Source organism: Dromaius novaehollandiae, chromosome 1 (genome assembly GCF_036370855.1).
Source record: "Dromaius novaehollandiae isolate bDroNov1 chromosome 1, bDroNov1.hap1, whole genome shotgun sequence".
NCBI classification, from domain to species: domain Eukaryota; kingdom Metazoa; phylum Chordata; class Aves; order Casuariiformes; family Dromaiidae; genus Dromaius; species Dromaius novaehollandiae.
Window position 1 is genome coordinate 161,941,179 of NC_088098.1, and position 22,267 is coordinate 161,963,445.

Here is a 22,267-nt window from a genome sequence, read left to right on the forward strand (position 1 = left end):
ACCCAGCATGTGTGCTGTAGGTCAGCCAGAAGTTAATGGACTTGGTTCATTCTGTCATCATTCGATCTAGCAGGCAGTGTGTGGCTGGTGACATCATACTTTTCAGGGTGGAAGAGCAAAGGGAGGGTTTTCCCACCTAACATTAGGACTGCAGAATTCACTGCAATGGAGGTTATCTCAGCCGTGGCAGAAGGGGAGCGTGTCAGTAGTTTCTTGATGATCAGTCATCTGTGTCACATGCCCTGCCCCGCAGTGGCAGCTGGTGCCTGTTCAGACTTCTGCAAACTGCAGTCATTGAACTTCAGGTTGGGGTTAGGGACACGTAAATGGAAAAGAGCTGTGACCGTCTGTCATTTCCTGTTGTAGTTATAGCCACCATTGCTGTTACTGCACTTAGTGAGAGACTGAGGAGATGGAGTGCCTTCTCTATTCCCTTGACCAAAGCCAGACGGAATTGTCTTATCCTGTAGGAGTGCCTGCAGCTGAAATGTGAAGGGGGCTGGGATTTCAAATTCTGTCCTCTCTTACTGCAAGTGTTTTAGAACAAAATGATGCACTGCTCCCTGGGAGGCAGTTCCAATACTGACATGCTTGCTTTTCTTATGAAGCCTCTCATAAATCCCTCTGTTCCCACCAGGCAGTGCTAGCACAGAGGAGCAGAACGATGCCTGTCTTCATTTGGCCATAGTTAATATGAACCCAACATCTGGCTGGACCACCCTGAAGGAGGTAGCAAAAGAGTTACTGTAATGGTTCTTTTAGGCTCTCAGATCCAGTTAGGCTACTGAGACTGGATCTATTTGATGTAAAGAACAAATTGAAAGCTAAGTTGATAACAGTGTGAAATGGTCATAAATAAGAGTAGGCAAGAGCATATGAAAGAACCCATGAGTTCTCTCTCTAGCACAGGTGTTTTTCCTGTTTTCCCTGTTTTCATATTAAAAATTGATTGATCCCTTCTTATTTCAGAGATAATTACCTTGCAGCTCTGAACCTTTGTTGCTCATATTCTTCACTACTTGTATGTTTGCCTGTAGCTGTGTTCTTTAGTGAGAAGGGAGTCCCTTGTTTGCCTTGTGACTCTAGAAGCCTTTGCTTCCAGAATCTGCATTACATTATCTTTCTGTCTGAATCTGGAAAAATCTGTGTAGTGAAAGGTGGTTAGTTCAAGAATTTTCCTATTTATCAGTGTAATCAATTCTGAACTATTGCTCTTGGTAAATAATTCTTTCTGTATGGACATATTGATTTTTGGGGGGCATCAGTAATGTATCTCAAAATTGAGAGTTTGTGGTTACTGCATTTTGTATTACCCAACATTTAGGTACTTAACCTTGCCATGCCATTCTGATCTTGAGCTTTCTAAATTTTGTTCTAAAACAATGTAAAATATCCAGCTTTTTTAGAGGAAATATGTTTGCAGTTTTGTGCTTTTTGTGATGCCCTTAAAAACTACCTCTGTGCTCCCACAATTACTGGCTTCTACGTGCTATGAAATATTCCTGTGCATAACTTCACATGTCTCGATAACTGCCTTTAGGCTATCTAACAGCTAGCTGCTGCTGAAATAGGCAATCTTGTTCCACATCCTACTTCTGTGTTTTTGCTACTTCTCTTGCACTGGTTCTGCAGACTGCAGTATGGCTTGGTTCATCTGGTCCATCAGCACCTTTCCTCCTTCCTTCCAAAAAAAATCCAACCCTCCGAAAGACAGACCCCAAACTCTTACGGATTAGGCAGTTCAGATCTGTGGGTTCATAATTGCTAGGTCCAGTGCAAAAAGAGAGGTGGAAGGGGATGGCCCAATGATTGGGAGGTTGGGGAGAGTGGGACAACACTTCTTGGTAACAGCTTGCTGCTGGATTAGCTATGAAAATGAAGCCTTGTATTCAATCTTGCCATACAGATCCAAATGACAGCATTGCTTTCTAAAAGTGTATAAATTAAGTCAAATGTCCTTTTGTGTCTTGCGCGTTAACTACACGAGTTTTCTGCTGGCCTTTGAGATATTTGAGAAGGGAGTACATCCAGGTGCAAGCTTATTCAACTGCTGCTGAAAGGGGAAGTCCAGCTCTGCTATGCACCTGACTGTTTCCTTCACTTCCATGCCCTGGCAGTAGGGGACATTTAAACTTTCAGGGAGGTGGTTCAGCTGATTGAGCTGGCAGGAGATTAATTGCTTTTGTTCATTAAGTATGGGCTGGGGTGAGAGGGGAGCATGCGATCATGCATTGATGGTTCAGATTGGTGTAAGTTTTTATGGGAGCATGCTGCCAAATCACCGTTTATGAAACTTCTTAGATCAGGCAACACTGCTGCTGATAAAGTGAGTGTACTTGGGAACCTCTAAAACATTTGCTGTTTTGGTTGAAAATGTCGCTCTTTATGCATCTCCATCATAATCTTGCTGTATATCTTATGTAGTTATTACATCTGTGTCATACCTTTAATGTTATCACTAGGTAGTTTGTACTGTTCAGTTAATTTTCATTTATAATTTCAAAGTATCAAGGCATTTATACAGTTCTTTGGGTCAGATAAATTCTACTAGTTTTTCATATGATCTGTATGGATATAGTTGTGTAAGCAAAGAAAAGTCGCATGCTTTATGTACACAAACAATAGTATCTGATGGCATGTTATAGATAACTAATAAGTGTATTAAAATGGCTGAATGTACAACTCTTAGAAACTGTTACTTTAAAAGTTGGTTAGAGACTCAAAGCTACTAAACTTCAAAAGAAAATAAGTTCCACTGTGAATAGGCTTTTGTACTATATTAGTTATAAGACATTGCATTTTTTGTATTCAGGAGTCAGTGTTTTTAATTAAGTTGTTAAGGTTTGTTTCTCTTTCCATCTCCTTTTATCACTATGCTACTTAATTTTTAAGCTGTTGCATAACAATTGGGATAAAAATGATAGTTTGGAGATACTGACGTTTTTCCCTCTGCCTTTTCTTCTTCAATGGTTTATTGAAACAGCAACTTTAGAAGGAAAGGAAAACAAAGGGGAGGGAAACAAAATGGGCATGAGTGAATGGGCATGAATAGAAGGTGTTTATAGCAGTTATTAGATATTAGGACGAGTTATGTAGTGGAAAGTGGAAAGAAAGTAGAAAATATTAAAGAGATTTGCAGAAAAATGATGTGTTTGCAGGGATAGGAGTGATGAGCTTGGCAGAAGTATGTGCTGAAGGGCTTGGGTGATTCTAGGACTGATACATTCTGCTGTGTTAGTAGTAAGGGTTTTGAAGGAGGAGGATTGGCCTGTGAATATTCTGTAAAAGGGGCGGTGGGATATAATAACACTGTGAATGTGAAAGGTAAAGAGAAAAGAGAAGTAAAAACTTACAAACTGCAGAGTGGGAAGGCAAAAATACCTTGGAGTTATATATGAAAGTGGTAAAAGGGATTAAACTGATGGGTGCACTGATATTTCTGCAAAGGAGTAGTAACTTTGATTTGCACCTTTCATTTTATTTTGATTTTGATGTAACTATAAACAGAAACAGATGTAAGCATCAGAGCACTTGTTTTCTGGACAATGCGGGGAAGGGGTTATTGTGTCTTTCGTATTGGAAGTTTGGTCTCTGGTCCAGAGAGGAATAATTCATAAAACCTTTGAGTGTTATTAATATAAGCTGCTCCAGTGAAATAAGTTTAAGATCTTCAGGTGCACACAGGATGACGTTTTGGTGGAAAAATATTTACTAATCTCACTATTTATTGAGTGGCATTTTTTCCAGGTGGAAAATTCATTCATCCAGTAAAACCAGAGTTTACAAGAAACTTTCTTACAACTTTTGCTGCTTTTGTTGTAATGCAATTCGTCTGGAAGAATGAATTCTGTAAAATCATGCTGATTTACTATGATTCTGATTTCTTATTTGGGACTTTGTACAATTTATTAGTAACTGTTTGTGTCTCACTAGAATTTATTTCTGTGCCTTTGATTATGGGTTGTGTTCTGTGTTCTTTATTGCCTTCTTGGTGAATAGAAAAAATGTTAGGATTGGCATAGAGCTATGTAAATCACTTGTTAATCTTTGAATGTCCCTTTAAATAGAATTTCTGGGAGAAGATTTGCCACAGATTGCAGTTATTTTTTCTCCATAAAACAGAGACTAGATAGGCTTGGTTACTAAGTAGTCATTTGTCTGGTGGATAGGGAAGATGAGAATGACTATTGTCAGCCCTTAGGTAATAAAGACTTACCTTGTAAAAGGATAATGGTTATGAGAGTCAGGGCTTTTCACCACCTTCCCCCCACCCCCCCTTTTTTTTTTTCCAGTGACAGAAGAGGGTAAAAGAGGGTGAACTAGCTATAGATAGATGGGAGGAGGAAGAGCGTGGACTCATGCACACCTACAGTGTTGCAAAGAAGTGGTTACCCAGCCCTTTAGGAAGTGAAATGTGTACAGTTCTTTAATTATTGTGCAAGTTTCTTGTGTTTGCTAGCTAGGAACTGGTTTTGCAGCCAATACAACAAATATGTATCTGTGTGCTTGTACTATCACATATTTTGGAAGAAGAGTTATAAACCAAGATTGCCCATTGGTTTGGAGCTCTAGGAAATCATGTGTTTAACATGACATGCCTAGGTCTGTGACAGGTGGACTATAAAGATTCATTTCTGTGATGGAAGAGCATGTGCCCAGGAAATGTGCCAAAGAGGCTGAGAATGTGGACAGTGTTAGAGTTGACTCAGACTAAGGAAAACATGGAGCGTGTGGCTCTAGCATGTTGGCGTCCAAACACGGAAGTCTGCTAGATGTCCTGCAAAAGGAGTCCTTATCAGTACTGTGACAGAACTTTGTTTTTCTTAGCAAGTGGCTCTGCAAGTTATGTTACAAGTAGCATACTGCTAAAAGAATGCATTTAAGGATTAGTTGTATGCTGCTGTGGTAACTGCAAGAGGTAATCGTCAAATAGTGACCTACTATATTAGATTGTAGAATACATTGACTAGTACGTATGTCTAGAAATGAAAGTGATCTTTTTTTCTTGATCTGAAGAATGCAGGAATTTCATAGTGGTGGAAAATGAGTGAAAATGATGCAAAAGACAAATAGCTGTATGTATACACACATGTGCATGTGCACACACATATACACACATATTATACTGTACGCTGAGGATGTCCTGCTTAGTCTGAAAAATCATGTTGCCTGTCTTTTTCATGGAGTACGTAGTGTCCAAAATGGAACGAGCACTTCTTCTCTTTCCTTAGTCTCTATTCTGCATTGGCTGCCCAGCAGATGAATTTTTTTTTCTCTGTGGTTGAACATGTTAGATGGCTGACAAACCGTAATTAAAGGACGTAAATGCGCCACATGCAAAACCACAATGATTTCTTTGATTTCAGGGACCTTTTGGCCAGCTTGCAGTAAGGACTTGTGTTTAGAAGAGAACCTTTGGGCTCACCTGTATCTCCCTCCCCTCAAAGGGATGGCAGCCCGAGGACAGCTAGCATTCATCCTGACGCCAAGAGACTTCAAAGGAGGTAAGCGCCTCAGAAAATGCTCCCCAGACGAAATACTTCTCACCAGTTCTGCACCCCAACATGGTAATATTCTTCAGCAGAGCATTACCATTTCCTAAAGGTTTCTGTTCATAGCTCCTTCATGGAAATCTTTTGAGAACTCCCTGAGGCCTCATCAGCTGGTTGCAGCGCCGTTAATATTCATGGCCATATGCATTGCTACCAGTAGCCCTCGTCCATTTGCCTACCAATGTGCCCTCAGCATAAGGGAAGAAGACACTCTATTCTTCTTGGGTTTGTACTCAGACATATGCTCCTCTCCTTTCTTTATTTTATTTTTTATGTTTTAGATCAGATTCAAAACTTGAACTTTTCTGAGTTCATGATCCTTAAGGATAAAGTTAGGGAAAGCCCTCCGCTTGCTCTCCACAGTCTTAAAAGACTTTTTGTGTCGATCTCTGAATGATTTGTTAATACTTAGATGTTTCCCACCTAATTCTTTGTGTGTGTTTAGATTTCTAGAGACTATTATCCCACAAAGATTCTATGCAAACAAAGTATTGCATTTCATTCTGCTGGAGGGAACTATATCCTTCAGGAATTGTTTTTTCTTGTCAGATGTCACCTAGATGTAGCACAGCTGTTTGTATCTTCTAAATGCCTATGGAATATTTTTTTAATGGAAAACTTAATTTAAAAGAAACAGAAGTGTACCAAGATGTTAGAAATTCAAACACAAAGATCCCACATTAGCATTTTTTTTCCTTCCATGGAGGTGATTCATAGCAATGCTCAGCTCTAGATCTTACTTTTCTTGTTCTTATTCCAGTAAGCGTTTTGCGAAACACACTAAAAGCAGGGCCAGAAACAAGAGGAAAAAATTTTTTGCAATTTTTTTTTTTTTTGGTGAGAATATTTGGGAATAGAGTAGATTTATTAGTGAATATGAGTTCTGTTTGCTGAATGGATTTCTTCTACGGGTGTGGATTTGGAGAGCATACTTGGCACTCAGACCATTTAAGCTGTCTCTGTTACTAACTCCTGTGTGATTGCAGGTAACTCATTAACAACTTTTGCCTGTTTTTTTCCTTTGTGACATGAGTATATTACTTATTAGCTTGACTTCTTTTCTAACCTTAAAAAAGAGCTTTCTGACTAGGTCAAGTGTGTTTAATAGTGACCATCTAGCTAACTTTCTTATTGGGCTCTACCATATAAATATAAAGGATCCATAGGTTGAAATCTGAGTACATTAAGGTAGTAAGGAGGAGGCTTGTCCCATAAACGTGCCACCTAATTCTTTTCCAAAGCTATGTGAGTCAGGTTCACCTGTGGATGTTTTCAACAACTTGCAGATCCTCCAGATTTCATTTTAAAAAATGGTTAAAGGTCCTTGCTATGTTGATAGATTAAACTAGTTTGGTTTTTGCTTGACAGTTTTCAGTAGTTGTTATTTATTTTTTTGAATGCTGGGACATCAGTTACAGTAGTCAGCTTTCATAATTTTTATTTTCTAAATTTCCTATGTATGTAATATTGTTCAAGTATTAAGAATTTTGATTTTTTTCTTAATACATAATTTTTCCAAAAGATACTTTATGTCTATGCCCCTTCTTCTGGTTTTCAAAAGAGCAAAAGAAATATTCAAATTCAAAGAAGGAAACGTTCACAGAACTGCAAATCTCTTTCAGGAAATTGTTCTAGTACTTCTTCTTATCTCTACAAGGTATTACTGAATGTGCCAAACAAGCAGGAGCACACTGAAGCTGATGTAATCTTGTCAGGTTCATTCTGTTTCTGTAAGACAAGCTAAAGAGAATCATAGGCATATTTTATTTTTAATAGTGAGTTGCCCTCTTCTGTGAGCAGGTGAGAAGGAATTCAAGGCACTTTTTATTTACTTCATTTGAGCAGCTTTCTAGTATCAGTGAAAGGCTTTTAAAATATCTTATTTTATGCATACTTTTCTAGGAATTCAGCAAAGAAAGGGTAGAAGTAGGGCTGAGAATTTAAAGTCTGCTTACTAGTCTCTAGTGAAATATCTGTGATGGACGTACATTCTTATAAAATGGGAGAGCTAGCTATATGTGGTAAGTGTTATGTTATTTGGAGGCTCTGGAATTCATGAAATACTTGGAGAATTCCTTTTGATGGTAAATGTAGCTATTGCTTTGTAAATTTTTCCTGGAGGGAGCTATTCAAAGTAATGTTCTTTCTCTTTGAAGCCTTTCAAATTGATAGTAAAATTAATTTTCTTGGTTTAAGAAGCAAATCAGTCTGAACTGCAGCCTTTAATAGTCTGCCAGATGTTCTGCTTTGACATGGCTAAATTTTTGCCCATACTTTCTTGATGGATGGATTATCTGAATCTGTATTTTTTAACATCTGCTTTTGCTCTTTTTATACTCCAAACTCCAAAGCAGGATATTGATTTCCAAGATAAAAGTTAGCTAATTTATTACAGCTGTTGATGTTTCAGTTATTCCTCACCTTTCTAGGAACCTTGGACTTGAAGATCCTTCTCTAAAACATGGACCATCAGTTCCAACAGGAAGGAGGAGGGAGGACTTATCTGTGGTGGCTAAGGTCACCTGGGTGGCTATAGCCTTGTTCTCTCATTAAATGGTTTCTCTTGTTCTTGGAAGCCAACAGTTGTTTTTGCATGCCATCTGACCTTCACAAAAACTTTCCATCTTTAGGGAATACTATAGATTTCTTTTTCTTTTTAATGAAATCTGTAATGACATTAACAAATAGGTGGAAGCACATTAACAAGATGAATAGCTTGTCAAAAAAAAATTGCAGTGATGGATTAACTGAATGATGGAGCTTAGTATGTCTCCTAGGAAGGGCTGGAATGACAGGAACATTCTTTATTTTTTTGTAATGAGGCTGAAGAACTTTTTGTTGGTCAGATATGCAAGAAAAAAATAGTAGTACTTACTGCGATTATCTTTAAAAGCAAAATGCTGCTTTATCATTTAGAGGCAGAAAACTATACTGTCTTAGAAAGGTAGTGTGAATTGGCACTGAAAGATTTTGTCTGGTTTTTTTCTGTGAAGACCATTCTAAAAGCTTATAAAAACATTATAGCCATTCTTTGATAATTGACAGATAGTCATAGGAGCTAGATATGGAGTGGTAGAATCCGTTTGTCCATTTGTATTGGCAAGAGCTTGATTATTTAGTACTTATGCTAACAGAATTGCTGTTCAAATTTGGGAGAAACTGTGATGTAAATAACTTACTGTGCGATCAGTAATTTTATCCTGTCACATCTCTTTAATCTTAATCTATCAAAAGAGTTATTAAATTACATCGAGAAATCTAACTGGCATCAGGATAGGCTGTTTGAAGTTCATGGGACATTGCTTTCCTTCTCTGTCCAAGGATTGTGTAGTGGAAAGAATGGCACAAAAGCAGATGGTGGTATGCTATTCATTTTGCACTTTTAACATAGGGCAGCACTGGTTTTAGCTTGGGTTAGATTTTAAATTGAACCAGTAATATATATGTGTAATATTTATAACTAGACAAGAAGTGATAAGTATTAAGGTCATGAGATAGAGCAGCATGTATTCATTATTGAAAATATGTATTTGCTGAATACACTAATATCTACCCTGTACTGTTAATCAGAGAACTTTCTTTTGTCAGATGGTATCTGCTCTCATACTAATCTATGGATCTAGAATTGAATAGTCCACTAACAGCTCGAAAGTTTGCAGATCCTGTGAGTTTCAAGGATCTAATGTCAGTATGTCAAGTCAAGGATGCCTTCTCTCTAATAACTTAAAACAATAATTTTCTTGTATATGTCAGAGTCCTTAAAATATTTTTTATAAAATAAGCTCTTGCGGAGAGATTTAAAATATTATCAGTGTAGTTCTGGAGATCTTGATACTTGTTTTCAGGTTTGAGACGGTTGGCAACATTTAGTGTTGTTCTGAAATGGTTTGGGCTTGCCTAAGAGAAGCCAATGTCACAAATAGCCACAGAGGCAAGTGCCATTTCCTGTCACTGTCTCAATGCATCGGTTACGGCATCCTACAAAATGTGTTTTTTTTTTTCTGATCGATCATGTATCTTATATCTACATGTAAGCTCACATATGTCCATGTGAGTTAACAGATAATGACAAGGACCCAAATGGTAGCAGTATCCTTTCTTGCATCTTGTAGAACAAGACAACCTCTACTAATGCAACTACATGTGTAGAGGAGATTGCTGCTGAGTAAAGAATAGTTGACTGAAGTTGAACTTCATTGTGAGAAAAGGAAAGCATTTTGAAGAATTCAGGTATATGAGCGATCATATTCCTTAGGATGTATTTCTGTTTGATTAACCCTTTCATCCACTTTTTAGAAAGGGTATTGGGATGGCAAATGTTTTCTGATTCATTTTGAAAGGGTGGTTTTGTGCTTCTGACCTGAGCAGATTGCACAGCTTGCTGTTCTAGGGCTGGACCTTCGTGGGGGGAAGGGGAGAGAGCATCTTTGGCATCATGTCATTCTGCCACCTGGTGGCTTTACAGAGCAGCGTGGACTTCAGAGGCATAATAAAAAACACAGATGTGAAATACAGCTGTCTCTAAAATCTTTCCTTTGGAAACAGGGAATCAGCAGACAAGTTTGCTTAAAGTAGAAGAGGAGAAATTCTTTATCTCCGAATCATGTTTTTGAAGTCAGGCATCTAAGAATCAGTGTCCAAATAGTTGAGAAGGTTCTAGGTTGGTACAGTTGTCGGACTTTCCTGGTGATTTCATGTGTGTAGTTAGCAAAATAGGAATCTCAGTGAGGTGCGGTAACAAACTGTAGCAGGAATGCAGTTTAGAAAGTTTATTCTGTTGTGTACATTACATATCTCAAGTTTCTTTTAAATCTGGGTTGTATGCTGGATAATCAGTATGAAAATTGATAGTAAATGTGTACCAGTATTGAAACATGAATCTCTCTGATCTGTATCAGTGCAGCATATATATCAGTTAAACTATGAAATTTTTATTAAACAAAATAGCTATTGAACTCTACTCAAGTCACATACCACATACTGCACAATGTATCTCAGTTTCGGAACCAGTTTGTTTTTTCAGATTAAGGTTCTGTTCAAGGTATTCTATACATGTTTTGCAATACTTTATGTTTTTCTACTACTCTGTAGATCATTTTAAGCTAGCTCTTATTTTGATTAAAAAATCTGTTTTATTATTTCAATTATATAACTTCTAGGTTGTGATTCCTTTTGACCTGTGCTCTTTGACATAAGTTACAACTGTTTGTAAATGCAGATTTTCAGTGGGATTTGGAGATAGCTGGTCTCCAGGGAGGGGAAAAAAAACCAACCTTGAGTAACAGATTTTTTTTTATATGTGTTTAGAAATAGTTTTTATTCTGCTGTCTATTGTGTACCATGAATTTAAAGTGAGAAATACTTTTTCTCATGATAGATGGGAACTTTGTTTCACTTTAGGCATCATTCAAGTCATGTTTACTGTTGCGCTGCTGTTTTCAAACTGCGTTAGCTGACTTCCTTGATTTGGTACTTTCATCTAAACTTTGAAATGCTGTACAGATCACTTAGTGTTACTACTTTTGAGTCCTCGTAGTCTTTCTCCTTTATGGGTCTCTGCAAATCCTCAGTCTCCTGAGAAAGCTGATTTAGGCACATTCTCATTGTTACGTACTTTGGCTTGATTGCTTTAGGTGAATCCTGCCTGTTTATTATCATACTACTAAGAAATGTGTTTTCCATTAAAAAAGGAAAATTAAGACATCTCTGAAGATGGACGTCTCCATATTTACTCAAGTTTTATTAACTTCATAATGATTTATAAAGAAATGTTTTAATCTTGATTACTTACGTTTGTATACTTCTTCTGTACAGCTCAAATTTCTGTTAAAATGGAATTCTGAGACTCCAAGAGAGGTTTTTGGTGGATGGTCCTTGATTTTTACATGTTAGGAGAAGTTCTTTACCCACTGTAGCTGCATTTTATTTACAACTACTTTCATGATATAATAGTGAATTAATTGAGAACACATTATTAGAGATAAAGTTGCTTTTGCCATGTGTTTTTCTGTATGGTTGCAGAGTTAAAATAGAAGTCAAACTGCAAGAAGAGCGAACTAGTTTGGAGAGTCTTTATAGAAACTCTGCCCTTCAGTAACAGAGCTCCTTTTAGATTCCAAAGCTGTTCCTTTTCCAAGCTTCATGGCATCAAAGAAAAACCCCATGTTCCTACTGTGAAAAAAGAAATGTTCCATGTGCCTTCATTAATGTGCTCATTTATGTTTATAGAGGAGTAGTAATCCTAAATTTGGATTGATGAATCACCATGACCGCACTGTATTAGGAAGGAACCTCAGCGATCTGTTGTGACTAATGCTTAAAAGAAGAAAACTGGTGTTACTTCAGATCTTAAAACAGCGTACCTGATGGTGGTAGTCTCAGTATACAAGTGTAGTTTTTTATTGAAAGTATAGTACATAAGTGCTGTTTCTGTTTAGTCTACTGAAGATAATTTAGTACTTTTGGTGTTTCAGTTGAAAGGAAAAATGGGGAATGCATACAAAAGGATGGGAGAAGTACAAGCAAAGACAGCATCTGGGCTGCCTAAAACCCAAAAGCGATAGTAGGTGTTAGGGAGCGTGAGGAGTGCAAGAGATATTGGCAAGGGAATGGAAGAAGGACATGCATTGCTCTGGTGGTGCCAAGGTTAGTTGACAGTAGTGCTCTAGTTGTCTTGTGCTGTTGCCAAGTGGCATGAAGTAAGTATATATGGGTTACTGGTTCTAAAAGTGAAAGAATTTTTAACAAATTGCTTAATAAAATCTCAGCAGAAGCATTCCTGTGTATTTTCTTGTTAAGTAATGTATACAGATTGTAAATAAACCAAGAAAATCAACTCCAGCAAGGATTAGTTAGAGTGGTAGTAAGATTCTCTATAATAGTATTTGTATCTTTCAGATATTTCACATGAATGATGGAGACTTAATTTGGAGGGGGGAGTATTTTTGTGGTGGGAGGAGAGGGGCATTTAAGAGCAATTTTAGTTGGATCTAGGGCTATGTATATAAAGATACCATAATCGTAACATATAGCTATTGCTTTGCTTCGCAGGGGATAAAAGTACAGTTGTGCAAGTGTCCTAACTGCATTTCCACACTTTACTGAATTTTAGATTTATTTTAATATATAATATTACTAAGTTTACTAGATTCATGCCTATTATGTTGTAAACTCAGAAATGTGACCCCAAGCAGTTGCTTGTGAAAGATCCAGGAGGAAAGACTGAGAAGACTTTAAAAAAAAAAAAATTAAAAAAAATAAAAAGACTATGAATTGTGATCATATTTTAAAAATGATATTCTTGTATCTTTTGAAGTTATTTTATGCTACTTCCAAATTTTTAATATTCAGCTTGTTTTGAGTATTATCAAATTTGTAATTTAGAAGTTAGAGAATTTGGTTGCTACTTTTGGGAGGACTTTTTATCTTTTAGGAAATTGAAGTTGTTATTTCTTTAAATCCATGAGATAATTGACATGTTAGAAAAGGGAAGATGTATCTCCTCTTGATTTCTTGTTATTTTTTTTGTTGTGTACATGGATTTTTTTTTATTTCCGAGAAGATTAAGGGGTTCCGTTTGCCCTACCATGTTCTTTCCTAACCAGGCATTTCTGTTGAAATAAGAAGTAGTGATATAGTTGACATGTTTGTGCCTAAGTTATTACCAAGTTTCATAGGTACACAATACTGGAGTATGCAGGGTATTTCATGCTGCCTTAAAAGAGGTTTAAAAGGTTTTCATTGCTTTTTTTTTTTCCTTTTTTTGATACATTGATTGTGTTGACTGAGCTCAGGAAGATTTCTGAAAATAAAATGACTCAGAATAAGTGACCTCTCAAAAGCATACTTGTTCTGAAACTATTGGGATTGGAGCCTTTAACCAAAAGCTAAAATCTGGGCAACTCTTAGCAACAAAATAACTATTTCAGGATTGTAAGGTATTCTCTTAAGACAGGCAATAATTCTTTGAGTATCTGTGGTGTCTGCAGGGAGGTAAACATTGTGAAAGAGCTTTACAAAGATTGTAATGTAGATTTTTTAAATTTTAAAATTATTTTTTCTGTAAAAGCTGTGTTCTGCTTCTCAAAATATTTTTAACAAGGCTATGTTTTTCCAATACCATTAGGTGACTCCTGAAGAAAAGTATAAAAATAGTTTGATCTGTGTATGAAAAATAGTGGGTGGTGAAGGAACTCTAGCCTAGGGTCTTAGCTGAAAATTGTACAACTTGTGAAAACAGAGATCGGTGGAGGCCTGTGTGCTTTTACTTACAAAAGATGCATCTTGAGATCAGACAGAGGACAGATGCAGATGTAATTACAGCTACAACAATGACTAAAGAGCCTAAGTGATTACTAACAGCTAGAGTTTTCAAATTCTCTAGGTGGTTTTAAAAAAGTTACATTATGCAGTTGCTCGCTCACTCTTTCTCGCACGCATGCGCTCGTTCTCGCGCATGTACTTGTTCTCTGTCTCTCTCTGTCTCTGTCTGTCTGTCTCTGTCTGTCTGTCTCTTTAACCATCTTTATAGGTAAATATTCAGAGGGTCTCAGCTGCCCTGGCTGTCAGTTACTGCGTTTACATGAATTTTTATTTCACAGGTTAAAGTAAATTAATCTTCTTGCTATTTATCTGCTCCTTGCTTTATGAGAGATACTTACGTTTTTATGCTGAATTCTTGTGAGTGGTACATGGAGTTAAAACTAATAAACCATAATATAACTTGATAATCATAACAAAATTATATGGTTCATGCAGCAATTTCACTTGAATATCTATCTAGTAGTTTTATGGCTTTCCTTTAGTTCATGTCTCAAGGGTTCTACTGCAAGGGAAAGGTGGACTTAGAGCTTCTCTTAGTGTATTTGGGAATAAGACACTGCAAACAGCAGAAACAAATGATTGGGTCCAATCTCTTTCTTCCTGTGGTATATTTTATATATATTGTATTATACATTCTGTAATACATCAAGCTTTCCCTTGGAAGTATACTGGCTTAATTTCTTTTGGCTTTTGTATATATATAGAGAGTGATTGTTTAAATCCTGTGAGGTATTTCAGGGTAATCGTAACTCCTCCCCAACTTTATTTCACTTGGTAAAACTAACAAATTGCTGTAGCCATCTTAAATTATATTTATTCTATACCCTTCTCATTTGTTTCATCTTTCTTGAACATAGTTGTCCAGAATTCTATACCATATATCAGATGAATAAACATCAGCAAGGAAAATTTTCCAATATGCTTCCGTAACTGCTTACCTGTTTCTGATCTATCTTTCAAGCAAATGAAACAAGTCAGTGATTTGAACAATCCATTTTAAATGAAATTCAACCTAGACAGGAGTCAGGCTTAGTAAAGAAAATAGTTTGAGTATTTGTACTAATAAAGATAATAAAATCAAGACATTTTATATTAATGAGAGGATAAGTATCTTATATAATGTAATTAATATTAGGTATTCTGAATATCTTTATCAGAGTTTTTTAATGTAAATGTTTATTCTCCATTTGCACTGAGTGACCCCTGCCTGTCTTGTTTCCTGTCTGACCAGATACTTTTGCAGAATATACTAACGACTGTCATAAGAACAGGAAAGCCGGGTGGGTGCTTTTGGGAGTTAATATGCTGGTGAAGTCAGAGCATCAGAATACTTGTACAGTTCTGGTTCTAGTCATTCCTGTTTCCAATTCTGAGGCTTTGACCATTGGATTAGATGCTTAAGATGTTCTTTATGTTTTCAGTTTAAAGATGAGGTTTCCTTCTGCTACATTACTGTTTGGCTGGTATTAAAGAGAATTTTCTGGATTTTTGGATGCTATTTGTATTCTGCTATCTGTATTCTGGATGCTATCCGTGTTCTAATAGTATTAGTGTCAGTACACAGAAGAGGTACCATGAACTCAGCTTGAATATGATATTAAGAGTATGCATCAGTTATTTGAAGTAATTAATTTCTAATGTTTGTGCCTTCTGATAAATGTGAGGTAGCTTTCCACTTGTTAAATTAAAAGAACAGAATTAAACTTTCTTGAGAACACAGTTGTGTAAATAGCTTATGACAGACTAAATTTAGTCCCATCTGATGAGGAATTAAAATAACATCACATGTTAAATCCAAAGATATTTTGGAGGTACAGCTAAACACTGGTGGTGTTTCAAAACCGTAGATCCTTTCTTCAGCAAAAAGGATGAAACAAGTCTCATTATAACTTAAAGAACTGATTCTTTTTTCCTTAATATTCTTTTTTGTTGTTTTGTTTTGCAGGATACAAAGCTATGGATAATAATGGAATACCTTGGTGGAGGCTCTGCCCTTGATCTTGTAAGTAAATTTATTTACTTTAGCCCACGTAATTATTTTCGTCTCTTATTCTGTTATATAACTCCAGAAACTATAATATGTCATTTGCTTATGATGCTGTTTATTATAATAATATAAAAATTATGGTTTTACAAGTGTAAGATTGTTACTTTAAGTGGGAAAGTAATGTAACCAGATGCCTCAAGAAAGAAAAGCTTTTGTTTTAATTTGGATATTCCCAGGAAAGGAGAAAAAGTGTTCATCAATGCCACAAAAATGTTATTCTTCCGTAAGCCAAGACCGATTGGTACAGATGGAAGGGAAGTAAGCAACATAATATTGGAAGCAAGGTATAAACACTTTCATCTTAGAATGATGATCTTCAGTCAATCAGAGAACACTAGAGGCTGAAAATAATTAGTATTTTCTGTCTCTTATTTGTGCTAATGCAATTACTTCTGCTGTATACATTTTAAAATAACACCCTCCATCCCCAGTCCCCTCCATTTCTACCCCAAAAAACAAGCCAGAAGTTTCCCTATTTGAATTCTCACTAAAGTTTAAATGGAGATAGAGACACAATTTTAGCTCGCATTAAAACAGCTTTCTTTGAAAGATGTTTTTTGCATGTTTGCATACCATGTGTAAAAAAACCCAAACCAAACAACAATAGAATCTTGTATATGTAGTGAACCGTATCTATTCCGCTTCTCTTCTAGCAAAAATTTTAGTATCTAATTCTGCAAGGAGATCTGCTTAAATAAAACATAGAGGCATATTTCAGAATATTTGAAAGACTAGATTGAAAAATAATTACACTAGATGAATTAACAAAATAATTTTTTCTCTTTTGTATTGTAATTCAAAGGGATATTTACCAGAACAGGTTACATTTTCCTTGACTGGATGCTGGACATTCATTTTGTCCATTTAAAAAAAAAAAAAAGGAAAAACTTAAAACCACAAGCCATCTTGCATTTATTGTGGGTTTTTTTCAATACTATTTTAGGAGTAAAAATGCATGTTTTAACTTAGTGAGAATTATACTGGCTGAGAGTGGAAGTCCTTGTAGCACAGTATGCTGTTTGCAGTTGAGGCAACTAATAAATATCTGAGGAAAGAGTGAAATTAAAAAGGCCTATATGGAGGGATTTTTCAGGTGGCATCCAGAAGACAGGAGGGTAGTAGATGCTTTTATCAGGGTTTCTGAAGTTGGACTGCCATGTTTTAATTGTCATTGATGTACTTATTTATAAATATATCTAATTATCTTTTTGAGCTTATATATACCTTTAGTTTTCACATCCTGTAAGGAGGAGTTATATGGCCATGTCACGGCAGTTAGTGTTCCTAATAAAGATGTGCAAAAAAGAAAGTTTACTGATTGTCCTGGTATTTTTTTTTCTGACAGGAGAGCAATTAGAAAATACTTGTTTGCTTTTGTAGCTTTATTATTGCTTAATTACTCTTTTTGCTTTGAAAATATGTAAAAGAGGAGAAGTAAAATAGATGCTCTCAAGTTTTTTTTAATCTTTTCTCTTAATCACACAACTAAAATTTATGTGATGACCGTATTTTTATTGCTAAGTTTTTTGTCTAGCAATAGTACAAAGACTTTGGTCATGTCCTGGAATACTGTTGACAAAATCTTGCCTCTGCACTGAAATCATAATTTAAGTGTTTAAATATTAAGCATCTTGCACGTGCTTCATCCATTTTCAGATTCGTGTCGTACTGCATGTTTTATGTATACATGACATTTTGGCCTGAAGTTTTCTGTGCTTAAATATGCATTGGCTTTTTTTTTAAAGTCACATTTCACAAGAGAAGGTACATTTAATATGATTACATAAATTATTTTTCAGTTTTGAGGTGTAATTTAGGTTTTTGGCCAAGGTAAAAATGCTGATATTCTCAGACATAGTCTGTTTTCACTAATTTGCTGCTTACTAATGTGGTGCTGGCTAACATCTGACAAAAGAGGTTTTCCTGTATTAGATATGCTGTCTAATGTTGCCAAATCCTGAACTGGCTTTTGTAGCCCAGAAGAAGCAAAGCCTTGAGAATCTGTCAGTGGCTTTCAGGGACTGGCAGTATCATGTGTCTGCCTGTTTGTTGCACTTATAAAGCAGAATGTTCCTATATATGTGTCAATTTTACTGTGAAAAATTATTCATTTCTTAATTTTGTCCTGATGATATTGGTTCTCTCAAAGCTAAAGAAAAGCAAAAAAGTTTGTAAGTAAGGCTACAGAGGTAAAATATATTGTCTGCGTTACCTGAAACCTTACATCTGTTCCTACCTGTTAACTGAGGGTTTCTGTCCTGAGGATTTTCTGATGTTATCATCCCTGAAATTTTAATCTGATAAGTGAACGAAGCTTCAGAGGTATAACTTCTTTCTTTGGTTGTATTTCAGTGGTTGCTACTGTGGCATAAACTAGAATATTAAGGAAGCCCCTTTAGGTAGTGACCTTGTCTTTATCTCTTTAGAGTTAGTAGCATACTCACTTTTTGAAATTTACCTCAGATAGAGAGAGCTCTGAGTTCCTCTGTCCCCGCTGTCTCTTCTCATAAGAATTAAATTGCTCAGAACCTTTTATTCTAACAATCTGCAGACTTATACCTTCAGTGTTTTAGTTTTATGTGAGCAAATAACTTTCATAGTATGCAATGCTTTTATTAGGCTAACAGTTTGAGTTGTGTTTCGGGGATCTTCACAAAATCCCATGCAGTAGTAGCATGTGTGATTGATGTGTTGCCCAAAGTGCTTTAGTTTCCTCTTCAGATATTGAGGTTTGGGTCTGTGTACAGCCTGTAGACTTGCACGTCTCAGTTCAATACGATATAAATAATAAAATTACAAGATAGACACTTTTCAAAGGTTGCGCATCTATCTAAAGATGTGACTGCAAAGCTGTAACTTGACATTGTGCTTTATGAAACTTTTAACAAACTTTTTAAGGTGTTTTAGATAAATTAAGTATTTTTTTGCCTCTTGTTCATCAGACACTTAGTATAGAGCCATGTATTTTCTTTAAAGTATTTTGGGCTGTATCTCATGTTATGAAGTTAGCAAACTGGAAGTTTGAGGTGTGGCATAGGGAGAGAAATAAGTTTCTAAAATAAATGAAGAGAAACTACGGCAACAGCAACATTTTAAGGTAGGTCTCTCTTCTTAGGCTGAAGACAAGACAAGACATAATAAGACAAAGTAAACTCCCCTGCTGATTAGATCGGTGGAAAATAATTATAATACTGAGCTATTGAATTTAATTCTCTCTCTCTCTCTCTCACACTGCTCTATAAAAATAGATGAATTTGTATGTGAAAGACTAGGAGGGAGAGGAACAAACTGCATGGTAATTTTGCATGTCCTTTTTTTAACCCAGCCAGCAGCCTTAAGTAAGTTTTTACTGAATTCTGTCCAGTTGATTTATTACAGTTGGCTGGCAGGTTCAGAAGTTATTAGGTAAGACTGACTATTAGGACATATACCATGATTTCATAAGATTCACCACTTAGCAAGACAGGCTTTGACTAAAGACAGTTGAAGTGGAATATAATTTTTTTTTTCATTTTATTTCATGTATTTAATCAGAAATACCTGACCTTTAAGTTTTATTTGTGTGTGTGTGTGTGTGTGTGTGTGTGTGTGTGTGTGTGTGTGTGTGTCTGTACACACACACATGTATTAATATTTTTGTGTCTCCTAGCTAGAACCTGGCTCACTTGATGAAATCCAGATTGCCACAGTATTGAGGGAGATACTCAAAGGACTTGATTACTTGCATTCAGAAAAGAAAATCCACAGAGATATTAAAGGTAAATTGTTTTTTATGTATATCGTAATAGTTTTTAGAATAGCTCATGCAGTAGAAATGAAGAACCTTGACGTATCAAAGCTGTTAATTTCATCTGTTTCCTTTTCTTTTATTCTAGCTGCTAATGTATTGCTATCTGAGCAAGGAGAAGTAAAACTAGCAGATTTTGGAGTAGCAGGACAACTAACAGATACACAAATAAAGAGAAATACCTTTGTGGGAACACCATTTTGGATGGCACCTGAAGTAATAAAGCAATCAGCATATGATTCAAAGGTAAGACACTTTGGTATTTCAAAGCATCAGCCAAAGTTCCTTCCTTTATTTACTTCATTTACAAATGTTTTTGTTCAAACTTGAATTGCACAAGTTGGTCTTCAGAATGTAGCTAATCATCTTTGGCTGGGTCCAGACAAGTGTACATTTTTACGATGACTAGCAGCTAAAGCTGTTGGCATGGAACGAAGCTCTCCTAGTTTGTATCCAAACCTCCAATTTTTTTGCATGTAAGCCCATCCAAATGGCAGGAAGTATTATGCTATTGACAAATATTTCCCTATACTCTGTGGATGAGTATTTTTGATGGCCTTTTAAAAGTGGAAGAGAGCAGATATATAGAAAAAGTTAATCTGCCTCCACTGTTTTTTGGGTTTTTTTGGGGAAAAAAAAAGCCAGCAGCACTGTTAAGAATATGGATTTGGTTGGTGTGAAAATGTGCCACTTGAAAGTGCTGTCATTCATGATCTGTGAGAAAAGGGGCTGCATAGTTCCATGTTCTACAACCCAATGAGACAGGATGGCCTGTTTCTTTCCACCCTTATCCAAGCAAAGAACTTGCCAATTCTGACTGGTTTACATCATTTGTGGTGTTACTTCCTTCCCTGTTTGATATCTTAATGTGTAGAGGTTATTTGAAAAGAGCTAGCAGGTCTGTCAAGCCTCTAGAAGCTTCAAAGAACCCAAATTCCTAATGTTGAGTAATGCAGGGTTTTTCGTTTGTTTTGGAGCTTTTTTTTTTAGGTTTGGCTTCTGGGAATGACTTTCACTCGAATACACTGTGATTCACTTGAACACACCTCAGATCTTGAATTCTGGCTGCTTCATTCCACAATGTCATGGGAACATAAAAAGTTCTTAGATACTTAGTACTTAGATACTTGATCACTGCCCTGCAAGGCCAGAGCTCGAAATTTGAATGAGCTAGGTATATATGTTTGTGTCTGTGAGCCTTTTGGCATTTTGAAAGCAGACTAAGCTGTCTGTACAGACATGGCTTTACTACTGTTGGGCAACAGCCATTTGATAAGGTCTCTTTATTTTATTTTATCAGGGTCTGAGTGAGAAGACAGACATTCAATGCTAACCTAATTTTCTTTCCATAAGCTGGTCATGTTTGAGGAGTGTTAGCCGGGAGTGTCCTTTAAATAGTGTACTTCCAGCGAGTGGCAAGCAGTCTCCATCACATAGTTGCTGTTATCAGTTTTGTTCCTTTACCTATCCAATACTGTTACTTACCCTCATGCTGACGGGTTTTCTCCAAGGGCCCGAAAGTGCTCTGTTAACACTACCTTTGATATGGTTTATCTGCTCCTTTCCTCCCTTACTGTGTTGCTGTTCATGCCTCACACCAGCTATTAAATTGCGTATTGCTCCTTCTCTGTTTAGATTGATATCTTTGCTCATGCTGACTGCTGAAATTGTACAATTGTGCAAGGATAAGCAGAACCTGAGTTACGACAGAAAACTACTAATATGGCTAAAAGAAGACAGATGCATCTTGAGATCTGATATGGCTAATAATTGTTACATAGCTTAAGCTCTTTTGTTAATACAGAAGCACTTCTTAACATTATTGGTAACTGATGGTCTTCCTGACCATGGTCTACAGTGTATTGTCAACATAACCCATGAAGTGGTTCTGCAAGAACTATTACTCCAATATGTTGATTTTTAGTGTAAACATTTTTAGATATTACAATATAATTGTACTTCATCTGAATTCAGATATGCTTCTGAATCCTGCTATCCTGTCAAACACAGATTTCAGAATTGAAGAGGCAGACTTTTGAAGGATTTCCATGCATGAAGCACTTGAAATTTAAAGCTTTTGGTTAAAACAGTGTGTCTTTATTGTCTTTACATTTCTTTACAATATTTTTAATTAACATGTTGTTGTCTCTTAAGCTTATATAAAAATAATGAAGGCTTAATATATGGTGTGATTTTGAATATAGTCTCATTTCTTTCCAAAATGTAAATTTTGAAAATGTAAATATAGAGTATCTTTTGTTAAGGTAAAGAAGCAATTGGTTCAATAGATCAAAAATGTCAACTGGACATGCTTTCTGTGTTTTTTAAAAATGCAGTTTTAATTCATGATTTAATAAATGCATACGTTCTGTGTATTTTTCTTTGAAAATTGATGAAAGTAAACAATATCAAACCAAGTCCAAATTTATGTTCCCAATATTGTGTTCTCAATATTACATCATGTTTCTGGACCGCTTAGACATAAGTGAGCTATGTATTCCTTACCTGCTATACAAAATCTGTTCATTCCTTTGTTATTTTATTCAGTCCCATTCCCAA

The 22,267-nt window shown here is 36.1% G+C and overlaps 1 protein-coding gene across 2 annotated transcripts in view; it reads left to right on the forward strand.

The window, feature by feature from the left end:
* The window catches only part of STK24 (serine/threonine kinase 24), a 63,728-nt gene that overhangs the window by 26,628 nt on the left and 14,833 nt on the right, over window positions 1–22,267 (forward strand). For both annotated transcript variants that reach the window (XM_064504548.1, XM_026119416.2), the window contains exons 3-5: window positions 15,820–15,876; window positions 19,571–19,679; window positions 19,797–19,954. In XM_064504548.1, the coding sequence (XP_064360618.1) occupies window positions 15,841–15,876; window positions 19,571–19,679; window positions 19,797–19,954 (303 nt within the window). In that variant the 5' untranslated portion in view covers window positions 15,820–15,840. The remainder of the gene's footprint in view (window positions 1–15,819; window positions 15,877–19,570; window positions 19,680–19,796; window positions 19,955–22,267) is intronic.